The 21,357-nt window shown below is 44.1% G+C and overlaps 1 protein-coding gene across 1 annotated transcript; it reads right to left on the reverse strand.

Moving 5' to 3' along the window:
• Positions 1-3,310: 3,310 nt before the first annotated feature.
• Positions 3,311-20,644, reverse strand: CHMP2B (charged multivesicular body protein 2B). Its single transcript, XM_056858200.1, is given in 11 exon segments — positions 3,311-3,623; positions 3,807-3,913; positions 5,599-5,701; positions 6,152-6,346; positions 6,762-6,853; positions 15,128-15,177; positions 15,179-15,237; positions 15,239-15,419; positions 15,458-15,584; positions 20,233-20,472; positions 20,563-20,644. Coding segments are annotated over 11 exon segments (1,350 nt in total). The 3' UTR covers positions 3,311-3,509.
• Positions 20,645-21,357: the final 713 nt, after the last annotated feature.

Here is a 21,357-nt window from a genome sequence, read left to right on the forward strand (position 1 = left end):
AGTTTTAACAGCAAACTGTGCTTTGCCCAAAAAGTAGAAATATTTCATTAGCTGGCCACACATAAGGGGAGAAGGAAACATGCAAGCCACAGACCAATCTTGACTTGTTCATGTAACAGTAATCACTTTGTCACTATGCCTGAAGAATGCCATTGTCACCAAAGTTGTACTCACTGGATCAGTTGAGTGGATAAGGTCACTTTAAAAAGCATCACCAAAAACCAGGGGAAGAAGATATTGTCTGAAAGCTGTACATTTATTTTGCTATGTGTGTTTTTGTGATATACTAGCCATTTGAAAACATGGTAGACATTGGTGTAAGTTATTTGACAGTGTTCAAACCTAAAATACATATTTTTTTGCGGGGGGAAGAGTTGTATTAAACCTGTATTGCTTATTTTATTGTGCTATTTTAATCTCATTTAGCTTCAAAATTTTCAAATAGCCACACTTGCAGCTACTATTTAATGAATTATTTATATCAAAGCTTCTTAAACTGTCGGTCGCAAGCCCATATGGGGTCGTGTAACTGAATGTGGGGGTCGTGGAAAATTTGGCAACAGTATTAATTTCTTTATGATTTATTATCAGTAAATGTTTGATTTGTATACTTATTTTATATACCTATATACTTGAGGTCACGTAAAACTTTCTCGGGCGAAAAGGGGTCACGAGTGGAAACAGTTTAAGAAGCCTGATTTACCGTATATGAATTGGGCTCTAGTTTGTGGTACCATATATAGCCCAAGGAGCACGAAATAAGGCAACTACATACAAAAGCCATGATTCTGCTGTTAATTTTTACAGCAGGGCTCCTGTGTCTGCTTAGCTGTCCGTTTAGGAAACCATGCTTTGCTGCGTAAGGGCATGATGACATGGCAAACTCTTGCACCTGCAAAATGTCTGACTCGTTAGCAGTTATTAAGAGGAACAGCAGGTCTGGAAAAACAACAACAAAAAGAGTTGGGAACACCATTCACAAGTAAAAATTATTTTCTAAGATCCAACAGAAGAGAGGGGTACAATGACCTAATAAGGCTGCAATCCTATGCTTATTTACTAGACAGTAAATGTACATTTAACTCTAAGACTGATATCTTTGTACATGACTGGGTTTTAAATAATCCTAAACAGAGAAGATGGTCCAGCTGACTAATTTCCTCCTCTTTCAAGATCATCAGCTTACCGTGCTTCAGGCTCACTCCACTACCTTGTTTAACATATACCTTCATTTCCTCCCCTACAATACAGACAAGAGCTGAGCCAATGTTAAATGTCAGTTTAATATTGTTCAATGGATGAACAGCTTTATTGGCCATCAGGTTTAACTGGTTCCTGATATGTCAGTTCAATATAGAATCCATCAGGGGCATATTCTTGGTTTCATATTTTTGTTGAAACACTAGACTTGCATAAAAATGTGAATGAACAAAGATACTGCAGCCAGTTTAACCCCTACCTTTAGTTGCTGGTTATTTTAAGCTTGTAGGGCAGGGATCACCAACCCTTTTGACTCTGTGGCACCTTTGAAATTCTGACACAGGGTGGTAGGCACAACCACAAAATTTCTGCCACAAGAGGTGGAGCAAACCGCAAAATGGCTGCCATAAGAGGCGGGAGCCACACACACCCAGGGAAAGCCCACGTGCTGGGGAGAAGTAATTTAATAAATACATCAAGAAAAAGGAGTGAGTGAGAACGAGACCAACATTGTGTTGGCAGCTGCCTCTGAAACAATGTTATTTTAATCTGCCCTGCCAACCAGTCCTCCAGTGGCCAATCAGAAACCCTGCTGGGCAAGTGCCCCACCTGGTCCCACCCTCTTTCTAAAAACATTTGGTGGGCACCAGGAAAGGTGCCACAGTGTGCCATGGTGCCCACAGGCACCACGTTGGGGACCCGTTGTAGGGTATATTGTTCAGCAAAATACAACATGAACTTTTGCAAATGGAAGCAGCATTGGAGGAGCTAAAAGCTTTTATTTATTTGATATTTATAAAGTCCATAAAAAGAGATTCACCCAGGTAGCCTTATTGCCACATATTCTGTAAAATTGTAAAACCCAAATATGTAATGCAGCTTGCTTCGACCTTTTGTTTATCCAGCCAAGAACTGGAGTTCTAGGCTCTCTAAATTGCGGCTGATGCTCTACTTTGATGCAGTATATGGCCAGAATCACAGTAGTTGCTTTCTTGTCCTTTTCTTCAAGGACAATCAGCAGATGCTTTCTTGGTCATTTCCAAAATCTGGATTATTTCCACAAGGCAGCGAAAAGGAGGATAACCTCCTTTTTCACATCCCAGTGTAAATATTGCTATAGAGTTTCAGTGACCTACATTTCCTATAATACGTCAAGATATCCACTGTTTTACTTTAACTTGTAATTTTAATCTTCCAAGTAAATCCAATAACTTTAAATAGACAAACATATAATCATTCCTGTTAATGTGCAAGAAATCTGTTCAGCATAAACAAACTTACTACATTGGACCATCAAATATTTTTTTCAAAGGTAACACTTTTTTAAAAGAAAAAATGATGCATAGCAATATGTACACATGCCATTTCAACAAAAAGCGTTTTCCCCAGGCATTAAATTTACATACTTTGCAGCAGTTGCTGTTGAGTCTGTGTAACTCTTTCAGTGCTGTAGAAGTTGAGAGAATGGCTTTGACATTTATTTTCCACAATTCAAAGCTTAATAAAAAAATATGGGCTATGTACACAAAGGCACACAATTTTCTTCAAGTTAGCTAAGTTACAGTACAATGGAGTTTGTTTCGTACTTTCCTTACAGACAGTCTGCTACACCAAAATACTGATGGCACACAACCTTGTTTTCAGGAAGGTTCCACTCATGATAGAAGCATTGTACTCAGATCTTGGGATAATTAGAAATGCATGTATCATGCCAAACAAGGATGAATGAACAACAATGTGCTAGAAAGGCGCTTATGAAAAGGCCCCCTAAACAGTTAAAACACATCCTTCACCTGAAGAAAATAAATGCCACCTCCCAATTGAAAGAAAAAACCATCTCAGTTAAAAAGTAATATATTACACTAAGAGGCCTTTTCCTTTACTTGCAAGATACTTAATTTACCTTCATTGCCTCCAGAGGAGCAGCTAGCAATAAGTTCAGGAAGTTTACACATCTGAGGGAAAATGAGTGCTGGTCAAACAAGGCATTTTTGGAGAAACGGCTAAATGCAACCAATCCAAATTAAGACCCCACATAACAGATGTCCTCATATGCCTGACCAAATTGGGTTCTACTGTAAACAACTTCGGCATTATGCAAGTTGCTTTGTAGATGATCATTTTGTATTGTTCTCTTGCAATAGATTCCGGCTAGCTTCTCCAACTGCCTCAAGAATTCGTTATCACCAGTGATAGCTGAGGCAACAGAGATAAGAGGAATTTGGTTTTTACTGAAACCTGCGTTGGAAGTTCATAGGCATGCCTGCGCTGGAGTAACTGCAGAAGGCAGGCAGCACATCACCATCAGGTTAATCTACTCCCAGGGCTTTGAGCTGCCGCTCAATCTCTTCATCTGAAATGGTTGCGCTTTGGGATGTTGATGCAGATGGCAGGCCTCTGGCAGCAGAAGGAGCTTTGGCCATCTATTATAAAGGGGAAAAAATGACAAGCTTCATTTAGGCAAGCAAGGCAACATCTGGTGACTGAGACAACACTCAGAACGCAGGCATAGAAGAGGTATTACAAAAGGTGTTCAAAATTATCAGAGCAAAGTGAGGTCATCCTTCTTCCACCCGCCACATCCTTGAGAAGCAATTTCCTCATACCTTTCCAGAGATTTCAATTCCAATTTCATCAAGGACTTGATTCACAATATCCTGGCTTTCTTCTTCTTCCTCAGAATCATTGAAAATGTCATCCAAAGTATCATTAACTTGGAACAGAAAGACCCAAATTAGTACCATAGAAGTAAAAGTTGAGTTCCTATTCTGCAACTTGTATTTCCCACATGTAGCAGTTAGTTCTTAGTTTGCCTGTCTGCCAATATATTCACTTCAAAGAGAAAGCAATGTCAACAACATAATATACCTCTAAAGGGCTCATAATTATGTAACACTGAAAGTCAGCATTCCTTTTGGTAGGAACTGACTTCTGCTTGATCATGAGGACTCATTCATTCCCTGATCCAAACTGCAAAATTGGTAAAATGGTGACAAAGTCATTGTGAAAAGGAATGATACAAGAACTGTGAAGCCCCTGTAGGATTTGGGAAAGCATGGTCATGTTTTCCAGGTGTTAGGAGAAGACAAAAATGGATCTGGCTCATTCTACAAAGACTCATCCATCCCTGTATACTATTTAGATTTCTAAATAAGATTTTTGCAAATTATTACATTAGTATTTGCTTTCCTAAAGTTTTAGTCCATCTTTGAGACCTGTTATGGCTGAAACATTATTCACTTCTGAAGTCAGACTAATTATTCTATCCTATATAGATAGCAAGGAATTTAGTTTGTAGAGAACATAATATCAGGAGCCACTCTTTTTTTTTTTTTTTGCTCAAGTATTAAAAAGCTAACTTATAAAAGTCAGTGTATTCTGATTTGACAAGCTAACCATAATATACCTCCCACTTGTATTTAGTCCCCACCCCCATGTCTTCATTGCAGGAAATCTCCTTATACTACATATTAGGGTAAGGCATGCTTGCAGACTGGCATTTACACCTCATGAATAGATGACACGCCATTACACTTTAGAGACAAGAAGAAGGTCAGCATATTGGCTTGGATTCTTTGAATGAGTTCCATGCATGCTAGATGAAGAGAAAGTGGGGCTGTGGCAGAGGCTAGCTAGCATGCACAGATCTATGCTATAATAATTAAAACTAATTGTTGCAAGTATCATTAAACCCTTGCGAAGCAATCCTATGCTTGTTGATTATGAAGCAGAAAAAAAATCCACTTTCAACACCAGAATGTACAGACTGCCTCATCCCACAAAGCTGATGTTTTAAACTAATGATGCTGAATATTGATGCTGAAAAGCATCCCATTCTGAGGCGAGAGTCTTTGTTACTACTTGGTCAATTGCAGCTTTAAATCTACAGCACAGTCTTTTCACGGACTCTTGTATTCAAGGCTCCACTGGCACTCCAACAGGGGACAGGTGCAACTAAGATGATGATCTGGTGCTATATGAACAAAGAATATTAGAGTTCTGTACTCTCTCCTTCTCCAACACTGGAAACCATTAGTTACATCCTGGTGTCCGGCAAAGCATGCATCCAAACTGGCAAACAGGAGCATATATTTGCCACACAGACTAGGAACAAACTGTGGGCTTATATATTGCCAAAAATTAATGCTAATGGAAGGATTTCCGTCAGCGGTGCATGACTTTCTGACTTATCCCTTCTGACTGCAGCCCCAAATACTCCCCCATATTGTTCCCATGGGACAGAGGGCATTCTAAAATGTTGTTGCAAGCTGCAGGTACACATCAAACTAAAGAAAGATGTTATGCAAACAGCAAAATCCAACTATTCTCAACTTGGTTAGTGATCCAACAATGAACAACGGAATATTTTGGGGTGTAATGTGAATAGTTTTAACTTACTCATTTCTTCAGTCATTTCCATTTTCATGTTTTCCTTCTGGAAATTCTGCATTGTTTGCAATGTCTTTTGTGGATCCATCTTTTTATTAACAGCCTGCATTGTCTAGAAATATAAAATATCATACTATGAATTTGGAAATGTGTCCAAGGCATCATAGTTGGCATGGGCTTAACTGACAACATAGTACTATTTGTTGATTTTGATCTTTTTTAAATCCCAAGAAAAATACCCCCTCTTAATTGTTCATATGCATATATAACACTGACCTATGTTTACAAAACAAAGTGACACTGAGGGATTAAGGTCAGAAAGGGAAATGCTTGAGGTGTGTACAAGCACTCCTGAAACCCTTACTTATAAAGCTGTGAAAACATACATATTACTCTCTCTTTGCATGGCAAGGTATTAGTCGGCTAAATAAGCTGGGCTTAATTTCCTCAAACCAGCATTCACTGTAAATTACAAAAAATAGTGACCCATTGTTGCCAAGATAGTTATCTTACATTAACATCAGTTCAGAATATGAACTACATCTGGTATATGGTGGATTACCTTTGCTGTTGTTGACATCGCTCCTGCCATCTTCATCTGGGAGTTCATCAGTTTCGTTTGAGTAGACATGGATGTAACTTTTGAACTAACAGCATAAGTTCGAGTTTTCTGTTTTCTCAGCTGCACAAGCTGTTTGGCTAGAACCTTACAGGCTTCTTTGTTTCCAGTTTTAGCCATTTTCTTTATTTCCAATTCCTAGTTATTAAAAAAGAAATTACTTTTAGCATGCACATGCTTTGTTTCCCTTAGCATTATTAATGTACTTATTACTGGAAAAGAAAGCAACAGAAGGGAAAAACACAAACACAGCCAGTGACTGTGGGATCGAGTGATGTTAAACAACTAAGCTTGCTTTCCAGTGGTGTGTGTGAGGGGAGGCGGAGCCAAAAGGTTCCATTCTGCTAATGGTCAAACCTTCCTCAGATGCCAGCAGGCTTGTGCAGGCCACAGAAAACAATTTTTAGATGCAGCCCAATGTTTCCAAAAATCTAGTGGTAGAGAGGTCAGCAGGCAGACCGCAAACTATGTTCTGATAACAGGCAAGATGTTTACCATAACTAGTTTGGCCGCCTACTGTGAAAGGTGAACTAAAATGTTGTGACCTACTTACCAGTTGCTTTTCCTGTTTTTCCAAAGCTGCTCGATCTCGGACTATGGCCCTCTGTGTACCTCGCAACTCTCTATTCTGTTCTTTAATTATATCTGCAATGTGAGACAGCGTATGGATAGTTAGCATCATTGGTACAGGAAGTGTGCTGCAAACATGTAGCATGTCAGATGAAAATATGTTTCCCTTCCTAAGGAATATCATTGCTATGTGGAAGCCAGCCACACAAGCAGCCCATTCCTGAAGGGAGGGGCAGAGCTCCTTTGGAGCCAGCATGACCCCGCACTGGTGTAAGTGCCACCTTATCACAGAATAAGGTGACATCTACGCCAGCACAGAGGCAAACATGCCAGCACACGGGTGCCACCAGTCCCTGCTGCCAGTGCGGCCATACCGGCTGAACTTTCCCAGAAGGGAAAGCCTGCACCGGCATGGGGGAGGGGCATTCCCGGGGGTTGAGCTGCCTTTAGGCAGCTTCCACAGCCCTTTTGCCCCAGGAACGCCTCCTTGAGCAGCGGTGAGACTGCACCACCTTTTTTTAGTGGTGCAGCCTCACTGTTTTCAATGGGGCATTTCCCCCTTTTTTCTTTTGTAATTTAAAAAAAAAATTTTCTCTGCGGTAGACAGGAGTCCTCTGAGGATGCAGCATGGCTCCGCTGGTCCCAGCCGCCACAGACCTACCCCCCCCTTCAGGATTGTGCTCTTTAACTATTAGATTAACAAATAAAGCATTAGCACTCCACTAGAACACACAATGTATTATAATACCACTTTAGTTAAAGTTAGTTAAAAACAAAACTACACTCGCATGTCGGTTTTGGGCACCCAGAAAAGAAAAAACCTCCCGATAGTATGTTGGAAATGCTCTAATATATGTCATTTTTCCAAATGATATCCAGCAGCAGTCTATGTGGAGCAGGGTAGCTTAGAGTTAATGAACATAACTTTGACACACACACACACACACACACACACACACACACACACACACACACACAAACACAGAGAAATAAAACAAAAAGAAAATTGTCAGGTGCAGCTTTCTCAATCGCTTTACCACACTAAAAGCAGGAGCCACATCTCCTGGCATTTTCTCTTCTATGCATCTTTTGAAGATGCAGAAGCCCTGCCAAGGATCATCACAGCATCCCTAATAAACAATCATCGAAGACTGATCGTATACATCTGGGTCTTGAAAACAAGAGATCTCTCAGCCACTACAAGGAATACATTAGGATTAAGAATCATACAGACGGGGGACAATCAACTTTGATTTACCATACATCTAAGCATTTTCATCTCACCCTTCCTCTGAGGGGCTCACAGTCAGGTTGTTGCCCATCCTCCTCCCTGTTTTATCTTTACAAACCTCCCTGTGATCTATGCCAGGGAGACAGAGAAAGAGGTCTCTCTGGTCAAATTTCAGCACTCTTGTTCATTAATCCTAGTTATGTTCAGATACCACGAATGGAGTAAGCACTATAATGTTCCTTAAAAAGAACATTCTGCACAAAGTGGGCAAGGGTGGCAACTATGCTTCTGATTAACATTTGAAGATGTGAGAATACATATTGTTTACTCTTCAGATATAAACTACTATGTCAGCACACACACAGGCATTCATATATGGTATGATTTTTTTTTACAGACCTATACAACTAAAATCATATTTCTGGTTATTATTTGAACTATTTATATTTTCTCGTAACTACTCAAGCACAGCTTGTCCTACTAACTCACAAAAATACATACATCTGCTGTCTGCCCCCCCCCCCCCCATCTTACAGGAACACATTTCCATTACCATCTATCCCCAAAATCAGATCATTGGGAGTCAGGAAAGTATAACAATATTACTATCACTAAGCAGACAAAATAAATTTACAACCAATACTGCCTCGACAAAACAAGGTATTACAGTTCTGTTGAGATAGTATTTCTCTGAAGAGGGCATGCCAAAACTTAGTTCAAAACATTATTGATTTTCCTGTCATTTTATTGCAGAACGGTTGCTCTCTAAACCACAAGCCTTTGGGGTAATACATACACCCCATTTTGATGACATGCCAAAAAACTTTCAGTGAGGCATGGGAAGAAAAAACTGGTCTACTGCCAACCTTTCCTGCCCCAAAACATTAGCTGCACTTTCAGCAGTAGCTTGCCACTGTCAAACAGGAGACTGGAAGAATGTGCATCTAATGCATACATAAGCAAATTGCATTAACAAAATATAACTCACTACGACATTTCAATACTGATGTTTTCAGTGGCCTACTTGTAACAGCAGATCTGAGGTTGCCAGCAACATTTCTAAACAAATTTGGAGATGTAATTGGAAAGTCATCCATATAAAGTTAGTTTTGTAAGTTTTAAATTGGGCAGTCATGTTTCCTCCATTGAAAATACTTGTAATGCGTCATTTGAAAGGATACCTTTAAAAAATATCAGAAATAGCACATCTTTTCAGGATGGAATCTTACATTCTACTCCAAGAGAAGCAAACAACATTTTCCTGTGCTACAGATGACACTATGGCTTCTGAATGGCAACAAAGTTTTTAAATTACAGGATGGACAGGCAAAGATTGACAAGATTTATCTATTCCTTCATAATCAAGAAGTACGGTTTGTGTTTTGACGCCTGGGGTCATTTCAAAGCGGCACACAAGATGGCCAAAATAATGTATTTGGGTTTTTCAGAAGACATCCCCCCTCAAGCTTATACAGAGAAATCTTAGTCTATTAAAAATCCCATTTCTTTTCAAAATGAAACATTTCCAAAAGTAAGTTTCCATCTTGGCTTCACAATCTGGAGGAACAGAGTAGCCATAATAAATAGGATGCTGCTGCTTTTCACAATCTAGACTGGAAAAATGAATAAGACATGAACTGTTGCCAGAGATTTATTTTAATGCTTATATTAATCTTTCTTCAAAGATTCATAAATCTAGACAGTTCCAAGTAAAGCCAGAATAAAATTATTTCAGAGACGTAAGAGGTGCTACGGAAAGGTTTAAGCAGGAGGTATTTAAATAAGAGAGAGGAGGAAAAAGCCCTCTAATCTATACATCTAATTGCAAGGTGTGCCCCCTGCCTGCAGATACTTAAATCCCCACATAGGGGGCACACTCACCCCAAACAGATGTTTCTGCACACTTGGGGGACCCCATAGGTCTGCAGAAAAACCTCAAATTAAAAAACAACAACAGGGGGGTTAAATACCCCCAATTAAAAAAAATATACTGTTGAAGTGAGGAGGATGCAGGCAGCCTCTCTGGGTCTAGGATTGTTGGAGGTGATTGTGGGGTGGGGGGGAGGCCACAGCGGACTCAGCAACAGAGGCTGGGCCTGGGATCATTGGCGGCAGCGATGGGGGGGGGGGTAGAAGGAAGCCAGAGGAAGGGAAGCTGCAGTGGGCTCAGCAGCAAAGGCTGGGAGCCCCTCTGGGCCTGTGATCATTGTCATTGGCAATGGCGGTGAGATGGGATTCCCCGCCCCCGTGCGCGAGTTTCACAGGTCCCTATCTGTTATCTATAAATGCTTTAAAGTCAGTTAGCTGCCCTGAGAAAAACTTCATGAATGTTTCATTACCTGGTCTGGGCACTCAAATTAGAACAACGTTAATCAGCAGCAAAGTTATGAGAAGAACAACAATGGAATTCACAAACCACTGAAACCAGCAGAAAGATACTTAGCATGACACTACATTCCTAACGCATTAAGTTCAGCAAAACCTACCTCCAAGTAAAAATGCTTTCATGTATAATACGAGTAACCTGATCCAATATGCTTTTCAGTACAAGCATATGCAAAATCACTCCAATCTAGCCCTTGAAGTAACTCCCCCCACCCAGTACTGTTTCCACATGGCTTGGGGTTAAGAGGCAGGAACCCTTCCTCCCATAATATAGCAGTGTTCTGGTCTGTTTGGGCTCTTTTTAATTTTCTTTTTAAAGCCATAAGTGGGGACCCATGATACTCAAGAATTCTGCCCCCCACCCCCGGTCAGTACCAGCTAAGAGATGGAAGAGATCCCCCCACGAGTATTGTGGTTTCCAACCCACTCCACTGTTGGAGCCATTGCCATGAGCCTGGTGGGGCTCCCAGCCTCTGCCATAGGCCACCACGCCCCTCAACCTCCCCACTGACATTAAGGTCAGCAAGCCCAGCAAAACTCAGGGCCTTCACTGCCAGGCCCACTGTGTCTCCTAAAGCACCTCCACCCTCACAGCTTCCACTGGCATGGCTCGTGAGGCTTCTGCCTCCTCGACATTGATGCTGGCAAGTCCATCACATTTTCCAGCCTCTCCCGATGACATTCCCCCCCTCCACCGTCATCCGCGCTGAGGCTCCCCCCCCACCGTCACCACTGAGACTCCAACAGAGATAGGTGCATTGTCATGTATGCACAGACAATTTTGTTTGAGGAGGAATTTACCCCCATGTAATTTTTTAGCTTTCAGATTTTTTCTGCAAACCTGGGGATTCCCCCGAGTTTGGGGGAAAATCTCCTTTTTCTCAGTGTGGGCCAGATCCATGGATTTATGTACCTGCAGATCTGCCCATACTTGAGAAATATATAGATTCTCCACAGCTATTGTGCAGTGGTGAGGAATAGCAGGCGTGATGGGATTAGGTGTGGTATGCAGAAGAGTCTGTGATGTCCAGGGGAGAGATGGGTGTGGAGAAATCAGCATTGGTAATGAGCCATGAATGCAAGGTCTTTATTCAGCCCAGGTAAATGATATTCAAACTAAAGTCAATGCAACTGTAGTTTGAATTTCAAACTAAGTTATGGGAGACCCTGCTATGCCACAGAAACTCACTGGTTGGCCTTGAGCCAATTTCTCATCCTCAGGGTTGTTGTGAGGATAAAATGGAGGAGAGGAGCATGATGTAAGCTGTGCTGGATCCCCACTGTAGAGAAAGAAGGATATAAATGAAGTAAATTAATAATAAATATAGCTGAAGATGGGAGCAGATACAAGTTACGTTTTCTGGTGAATGGGAAGGAGAGAAGGAAGCAGAGAAAGGTGAAGTTATGGGGGCTGCCAGGAGGGGGGAAGAGAAAGTAGTGTGGAGAAGGGGATGCAAGAGAAAATAATGTGCCCCCCACTAGTCCTTTTGGGCTTCCTGCTTGTTTTAACTAAATTATATCTACTGCCATAATTAATATTCTTCTTGGGGTTGATGCTACCATTGAAGGCTAGAACTAAATTAAGTCACTTGTACTCATTCAAGTTTGGACAATTCTCAGAGAAGCAGAGGGAAGGGGTGAAGTAGGGAATTTGCCTACTGAAAATCTATCTATATTTATGTATTACATTTTTAGCCCACTCTTCCTCCAAGGAACTCAGAACAGCACCCACCCATCTTATCCTCCTCCATAACATCTTATCCTACATTTTATCCTCTTTTTTCCTCATAACAACCTTGTTAGGTAGGTTAGGGAGACAATGAATGGCCCAAGGTCACACAGTGAGCTTTGTGCTGTCATGCCACAGATATTCTGGCATAATAAATATCAAGGCACAGTTGCAAAGCTGTCAATCACAACCTTGTGCCCATTTATGCAGAAGCTATTCTTATCAGTCCTATATATCCACTTTTTGATAACACAAAAAGCATAAACATGCAAGATTTCTATAACAAAATAACTCATTAAACGGTCACTAATTTTTATTATAACTTGCAACATTTTTAGTGTCTTATTAGAATGCACATACATACTAACCATGCAATGTGATAAAATGGTAAAGAACGGATAAATATCAACAGCTCACACAGAAAACATATTAAGCTGTTGGAAGAAATATATTCACCACTCAATGCCAACAGCTATCCCAATTACTACTACTATACATCCAATAGTAAAGTGGGTGTAACATATCAATTATGAAAGAAAAACCAGGCCAGCCACAAATAAGGCAGGGTCTTCCAGACATTCAGGGGATTCCCTAGGATACAGAAAAACATGTCTTTGTACAGAACAACCCTCCTCCCCAAACATCCTGATAAGAACTGAGGTTTTAGGAGGCACACAATAAAAGAATGATGGAAGGGAGAAAAAAAGAATAGTATGGTGTACAGAAATATTTGGATTTGGCAAAAGGTTTCACAATCATTTATTCCTCATTCCTATGCCAGGTGATTCCTCCTGGGCACTGGCTTGTGATTTACTAATACATAACTACATAATACATGTAATACATAAATGACTTACTGCTTTGTAAAGATCCCAAAATTCACCATACAGGAGAATGCGTCTCAGAAAAGAAAAGATTACTGTTGTGTACAGTTTAACAGATTGTGTACAGATTAACAAACAGCAACCTGATTGAAAATCTTTCTGTATGGTAAACTGGTCTATATTCACCCTGTTGCCTAGTTCAGGAGAAACACAGCAAGATACTTAACACTGCAGATGTATATTAGAGGAAAGTCGAGCAAACCAGCATTGCCATTACAATTCTGCGTTCACATTCTTCTCCAGCCAATAAATGGAGGAGGGGTGTACTTAAAAATCCTGTGGTGCAAAGAAATTAGTGAATGGGATATATGTTTTTTCCCTCCATGATCTATTAGAATATATTACATAACCAACAATATTTTTTAAAAGAGGCAAGGGATAAATAGTACAGATTCTGTACAATTCATAAAGAAAAATTTTCTCTGAAACAAAAATCACCAAAAAGAAGTATTATTAGTGTGATTTAGTTCTTTATACTTCAAAGGAATATAACCAAACAAATCCCTCCAAACAGAAGAAAATCTTCAAATGAATCACAACACAAAGTTTTGCCTGTGACTGTTCCTTTAAAAATCTGTTGTAGATGAAAATGCAAGTCCCCCCCCCACACACACACAGGATCTCCCCCAAGAAAACAATAAACATTTTATACCAGTAAATGTGCAGTAAAAGAAATAAAGAACATCATTTAGAACAGAACACTAAGAGCTTCTGTTAAATCTAGGAACCAGATCCCAATGCTAATGCTGAGCAGCCCAGCTGCTCCAAATAGGAAAGAAAGTTCATGCTTTAGTGAACAAAGCACCGTGTTTCCTTGGTATGTATTGTTAAACTTCGGAAATGGTTTTTTAAATCCTTTCTAACCGCTTCTTAAAACAACTGAGACAAACCAATTCTTAAGAACTCTGACATACTCTTAAAACAGTGAACTAGCTCCAGTTATAACCCCCAAGTATACCAATGTCATAGTGTCTCAGTTCCTTAAGGTGCTTTTGCATGTGTGTGACAGTGTTCTGCCTATCACACACCCCGAAGGATGAGTCATGCTCATTTTCTTCTCTTCCTTTCTGGCACAAACAGCCACCTTAACCAATACCGAGTTCAAAGCACACATACACCTGACTTATGGCCCATTGAAGGAGGAGGTCGAGGCAGACTGCCTGTGAACTTGTGAGAAAGGGCGAGAAACCGAGGGGAACTCGGAAAAATGGGGCAGGGAGGGGGGGCTGAAAGGTAGCAATGGGAAACCGAAGATATGTAGGGGAAACCGAGCCATGGAATGGAAGCCATCCGTCCAAACCCTTTAATCTGTGATGAGGGGCCGTGGCTCAGTGGTAGAGCATCTGCTCGCCATGCAGAAGGTCTCAGGTTCAATCACCGGCATCTCCAGTTCAAGGGACTAGATAGGTAGGTGATGTGAAAGACCCCTGCCTGGGACCCTGGAGAGCCGCTGCCGGTTTGAGTAGACAATACTGGCTTTGATGGACCCAGGGTCTGATTCAGTATAAGGCAGCTTCATGCGTTCAATTGTCTCCTTCGCAAAGCTAGATTACAAATGGATGAAAACATTCGCCTTTAGGGGAGGGGCAGTGGCTCAGTGGTAGAGCATCTGCTTGGCACGCAGAAGGTCCCAGGTTCAATGCCTCCAGTTAAAGGGACTAGGCAAGCAGGTGATGGGAAAGACCTCAGCCTGAGAGCCTTGGAGAGGGGCTGTGGCTCAGTGGTAGAGCCTCTGGTTGGCGCGCAGAAGGTCCCAGGTTCAATCCCCGGGGCCTCCAGTTCAAGGGACCAGGCAAGCAGGCGATGGGAAAGCCCCCTGCCTGAGACCCTGGAGAGCCGCTGCCGGCCTGAGTAGACGAGACTGGCTTTGATGGACCAAAGGGTCTGATTGGGGACAAGGCAGCTTCACGTGTCCGTGAGACAGACCCCCCCACCCCACCCCCGGAGCAGATATAAGTTAGCCTCAGACCTTCCCGGAAGGCTGGGCGACGGGGGGGGGGACGCGTCATTGGAGCAGCGCCGACCCGCCCGCGGAGGAGCAGGCTCCGTCTCCAGAGGGGACTACGAACAGACCCCCCACCCCAAACTAACCTCCCCTAAGGAGCCGTCCCCCCACTCACCGTCCACCGTTTTCTTCTTAAAGAGCGAGGCCATGGCGGCGCCTTTCCGCCTCCGCGTCGGGCTCTTCCCTGTCCTCGCGCAGCGGAGCAGGAAGCGGCTTCTCCGCCCCGAGCCCCGCCTCCCGCGCTCGGGAGAGGCTGAGGGCGCCGCCGAGGAGACGGAGCCAGGAGGAGGAGCGGCGGCAGCAGCAGCAGCAGCCCTGGGCGGGAGGGCCGGCCCTCGGCGCCTCGCCTGGACCCGACCGGCCGGCCGGCCGCCGTCACCACCGCTACTGCCGCCGCCGCCTGGGCCCTGCCGAGGCTCTGGGCCCCTGACGGGAGCTCGGCGGCCGGGCGGAGCGCGCGTGTGCGTGAATGGGACGGCTCACGTGACGAGGGTGTCCGTTGGGCGAGGGGGAGGGGGAGGGGCGCGCGGCGGCTTCCCTGGGGACGTGGGCGGGGCCGGGCTGCCCGGTCCCTGGGTTCAGCCGTCAATCAGGGATCTGCTGGCGTCGGTGGTTTGGAGCGGTGGGTTTGTGCACGGGGAGGTTTTGCCTTGGATTCGCCGCTCTGTGTGTGAGAGTGTGTGAGAGAGTGACTCATGGCGACCCCTATTGAGACAGCAAGGTAGACTTCCCCTGACTATGGAAGATCCACTGATTTTGCAATTTGTGAGAGTGAGTGAGTGACTCATGGTGACCGACCCCTATTGAGACAGCAAGGTAGACTTCCCCTGACTATGGAAGATCCACTGATTTTGCAATTTGTGAGAGTGAGTGAGTGAGTGACTCATGGCGACCTCTATTGAGACAGCAAGGTAGACTTCAGCTGACTATGGAAGATCCACTAATTTTGCAATTTGTGAGAGTGAGTGAGTGACTGACTCATGGCGACCTCTATTGAGACAGCAAGGTAGACTTCCCCTGACTATGGAAGATCCACTGATTTTGTAATTTGTGAGAGTGAGTGAGTGAGTGACTCATGGCGATCCCTATCGAGAGAGCAAGGTAGACTTCCCCTGACTATGGAAGATCCACTGATTTTGCAATTTGTAATAATCTCTTCCTTTCTGTAAATGTATTGAGATGTATTAGGACAGCCAGGGTATAGCTTGTTGCTGGGCAGGGCATCTCTGTGTGTCTGCGTGCTAGGAATTGGGGCAAGAGTCACGGAGGGTTACAGTGAACCATCACAAGAACTGGGTGAAACTGTTACTATACTGCCGCCTCTCTGTCTGTATTACAATCAGATATGCCCTGAATGTTGATGGCTGTCATATCTTGAATTTGGATAAATACCCCTTCCTCAGTATGATCGGGACTCAGAGATTTCTGCCCATTAGGGTCTCTGGGTCGCAGCTGCCAGAATAACCTGTTTTCTTGAAATAACGGTTCAGGTCTCTATTTCCCCCACGAACCCGTTTACCGCTACACTATGAATGAAAATAATTCCCAGTGGGTAGCCGTGTTAGTCTGTCTGCAGTAGTAGAAAAGAGCAAGAGTCCAGTAGCACCTTAAAGACTAACCAAAATATACCCTGCCAGAAAATATTTTTGTTAGTCTTTAAGGTGCTACTGGACTCTTGCTCTTTTCTACTATGAATGAAAGGGCGAAAACGCATGGTCGCTTTATCCTCCTTTAATCCCTGTTATAGCCAGGATCGAACGCACATTAGGCAAAACGCATGCGTTCGATCTTGGCTAAATCCTGGTTGAAACAGGGATTAAAGGAGGATAAAGTCCTCCAAAATGTCCTATCTTTGACATTCGCCGCTCTCTAGATGCACATTTTCCCCATCTGAATTTTCAAAACTGCATGGGGAGGGGTGGTGGTCTTATTTTCGAGTTTTGAAAATTCAAATGGGGACATCTGTTGAGCGGCGAATCCAAGGCAAAGCCTCCCCGTGCATAAATGGCCGGAGTCTGATCTGGAGAACCCGGTTTGATCCCCCACTCCTCCTCCCCATGAGCGGCGGAGGCTGATCTAGCGAACCGGATTTGTTTCCCCGCTCCTCCACACGAAGCCAGCTGGGTGACCTCGGGCTAGTCACAGCTCTCTCAGCCCCACCTAGCTCACAGGGTGAAGGGAAGGTGACTGTGAACCGGTTTGAGTCTCCCTTAAGTGGTAAAGAAAGTCGGCATATAAAAACCAACTCCTCCTCCTTCTTGTGTAGGGCTAGGAGAGGTGGGTTCAAATTCCCACTCAGTTATGAAGATGGTAGGATGACTCTGCTCCAGCCACTTCCTCGCGGCTTATCCTGAGGATGAAGCCGAGAAAGGGAGAAGCAGAAGGGGGGAGTTGCCACGTTTAATACTGGCCCCTAACAAATTCCTGTCACTTCTGGAGTTGGGCCACTTTTAACGGGTTTGGTTTCTGCTGAAATCATATGTGATGACCCTGTTTTATCAGCTGTTAGGGTGATGGTAGAATGTGGAGGACGTCAGGGCATAATCGCACCCTACCACCGCTTCTGGAGCTGCTATTGATTCTGAAACCATCTTTGGCTGTGATTCCCATAAATAAGATCACAGGAGTCTATAGGTACATATCACGAAACTTAAGGTTGGGCAAAGCCACATGGGTCAATCAATATAGCCAATAAAACACAGCACTGCACAGACTGTTAACATCGTGAATTATATCTATATCATAAGTGCTCAACAACTATTCTGAATTCTGGCACAAAAACTAGAGTTCTGTCAATGTAGTGGATATAACCAACGACTGTAAACTTCATCTTTTGAAAGAGCTACCAAATATAAACTGAAAGACAAGATACTTTTTTGGAAAAAGCAAAAGTGGAATTTTAGAATGGGGCAGCAGGTTTGTACCTGCCATCCTCAACAGCTACATTACTTCTAAATAATTTATTTTAAAACAAGCATAGAAATAAATTACTGTGCCTATTTTGTAGCGAGAGCTGTCATTAGAAGATCTAGATCCACTCTGAAACAGCTGTTAATAGCCTTATCAATCTTTCCTAATATCTGTTGTAATTTCACATCATAATCACATCCCAATAATGCACACAGACATCCATAGTCACATGCCAAAAAAGCATGAAATGTAGCCCAATTTTCCTAAAAGTTACATGGTGTTGCTTTAAAAATAGAATCAAAGGTAGCATGTTTTGTTTATTCTTCACTTCTTGTTAGCAGCACACTTCTAGGTGCTAAATTAAAGATTCAGCAATAAAGAATATCTAGTTACTAGTACATATAATGGCATAATTACCTTGAAAATTAGAGGTCATCTGATAAGTAGACTTCAGTGGCTCACTCTTTTTCCTATAGCGATGTTGTTTCTGTAACGTATCTGACTGGCATTTAGTTAGGCAGATGGTATTTGGAGGAATGCTTCTCATTTTATAATTTTACAGCTTTAGAGGACTTTGTGAGTCAGATATCCCAACTTCTTAGCCAGCCTTGTTTTGCCCATTTTTGTCCATAGTTGTGTTTCGAAATATCCTTGCCAGTGAAGGTCTGTGTAGCCGTGACTACACATGACGTGCTGAAGCAAGTCGGATCCTTCTGCACATGACTTGTGTTGACTCCTTGTGGACTGAAGCACCTTCGGTAATGTATCTGCTTCATTCATTTTGTTACACACCCTGAGCTTTCAAAGTGGGGTGGGCGTTTCTCATTTCCTGTTCTGCCCCTTCTCCATCCAGCACCATTGTGTCATACCACTTTTTTGCATCTGGTGCTGGTGGCTGTCAGAAGTGATGCAGGGCTGCTGCTTCCTGGTGTACTGGCATAGGCTGCCTATGCAGAACAACATCACATGCTAAGAAATAATTGCACTGATGGCGTAATTGCTGAATCCGGTCTTAAAGTGTCTCTTTTCTGGGGGAAGCGAGGTATTGTACTCTTTTGTTCAGTGCAGCAATAATTCCCACCCTTATTTCTATATTAGGAAAAAAAGTTTTTCTAAACAATCATGCTTTTTCTATTATTGCTGGCAATAACAAAAGATGTGGGGAAGATGTTTATAGCCCACAACGCTTATTAAACTGAACAATTAAGATGAATCCCAGGGCATATGGTCTGTCTTCACAGAAATGTATGAGTCAGGTAAAGAAAATATGAATTACCTACAAATTTAGATTGGTCTGAAACAAGTGATTCTTGATCTATAATCCTCTACCACCCACCAAATATGCAATGTTATTTCGGAATGCCTCCAAAACTTCAGACAAAACCAATGCCCCCCCCTCTCTCCCCTTTGGCAGAGTCCCTTTCCCAGCAAGCAACCGTGACCACACCTGGGGAGCCACAGCAGGTGGCCCTGGGCAGTTGGTGGCACAGCATTTGGCCACCTTCGGCTACCACTACCCTGCAGGCACCACCCCAAGATCCACCCACTGCCGAGGCCAGCTTCAACAGAGCCTGGGGCAGCCCATCCAGTCAACTACAATCATATATACCCACGTACCCACTAAGGAAATTACTGTGTCTGCCCCCCCCAGAGACCCCAGTAGGCCAGGGCACCTCCACAAGTAGAACCATAACCCCGATAGCAAGACCACCTACCACCTGGAAGATGTCCAGTCAGGAAGGTGTCTTCCACAGGCCCACATTCCCCTGCCTTCCAAAGACATAGGCCCATCTCAAGTTGCAAAGGTGGATTCCCCATGGTACGGGACCCAGTGGGGGGGTTCATTGCTTGCTGCACATCTCCATATCTGCACTAGTGTTGTTCTTCTCCCTTCTGTAAGCAGGACCCCCCTCCCCCGCAGTGGTCCATCCATTCCCCACCCACCAGCTGGACTCCGGAGCTGTCCATAGCAATAGCTAGACAAGTGCAGCTCCTCCAGGCCTGCCCATTTCACAAGCCTTGCTATGTGGGCCTGCCCCCCCCCAACTGGTGCTAAGCCCCAGATGTGGGCAAGATGTACAACCAAGGGAGGAGTGGGCTATGCTACCACAGAGTTGAAGCAGTGGCCAGGCGCATATCAGCAATAAAATTTAATATGAATACATAATAATGAAACCAGCAACAATAGACTTTGCACAGCCCCCAAACCACACAGGGCGGGGAAGAGACCTGAGGAGAATGGGCCAGGCTGCCCAGTTACTCCCCAATGTTGCATGTGTGTTGGCTACAAACCCCCATGATGCCCTTCACCTGGTGGTGCCACCAGAAAGTCCAACAGCCGGCCCAAGGTCTCGGCAAGCTGCTGCAAGTGCTCCTGGATGTCTTCCATGTCCATAGTGATTGCTGGTAGGCTACACAGATGGTGCTCCATGTCCCACTGGAGTGTCCATATGCTGTCCATATCCTTCTCCGGGCACTGCAGGATGGTTGCCACCTGGTCCAGCCAGTCCATGTGGTGCTGTACTGCCAGAACAGTCATGAGTGATGTCCCTGTGGGGAAGGAAAGAGGACATGGTCAGGCTGCAGCCAAGGAGTCCCAGAGCTGCCCCCCAATTTGGAGTTTGCATGAAAGAGGCTCACCATCTACGGCCATGCCCCAGAGCTGACCTGCTTCTATTCTGCATTCATTCTGTGGCTGGCGGGGAGCAGAGTTGCATTCCATGGTTTGGTGGTTTTCAAGGTGCTTGGCCCTGCCAGCTCACCAGCTGGTGCATGCCCTCATGGCTCAGGGCATCCTGCATGAGTGGACTGTGAAAGAGGGTCTGCCAAGGCCATGCTGCACACAGTGATCCCACCTGTCTGTCAAGGTCCTGTCTGGTGAGAGTATGGTCGTGTGGCCACAGTGCACCTTGGGACGCAGCAGGGGCCAACCCCCGCCATCCATGCACTCTTGCCATTTCATCTGCAGACAACTTGCTCAGCAGGAGGCTAGTGCCAGGCCATCAGGTCCTGAGGTTGGCAAGGGGACCAAGCCACATGGAAGCTTAGGGATTGCAGACCTGAGTGAAGAGGATGTCACTGCCATTGTGGGCCCATCAGCCACCCTGGTCGATCCCTTTGTGGGGCTCTCAGCAGGCTGCATCCCTGCTGTCCATACCACAGCGGGAAGCCCAAGAGGTCAACAGTGGGGCAGCCACCCCCATCGCAGAGGCTGCAGGCGAAGATGGAGAGTGAGGTGAGGTGGCTGTGGGCCTGCGCTAAGCATGGGTGGGCCCTGTCAACTGATGTGTTGCTCTGTCTTTCATATGCGCACCCCGGCTCCTCCTTAACTTCCTCCACCAGTGTCCTGGAGCTTCTTCACACTGTCAGTTCTCCCCCTGTAATATGGCAATAGTAGAGTTAACCTACAGGGTTGTAATAACGATTATACCAAGA

This window comes from Euleptes europaea, chromosome 12, assembly GCF_029931775.1.
Source record: "Euleptes europaea isolate rEulEur1 chromosome 12, rEulEur1.hap1, whole genome shotgun sequence".
In the NCBI taxonomy this organism is placed as follows: domain Eukaryota; kingdom Metazoa; phylum Chordata; class Lepidosauria; order Squamata; family Sphaerodactylidae; genus Euleptes; species Euleptes europaea.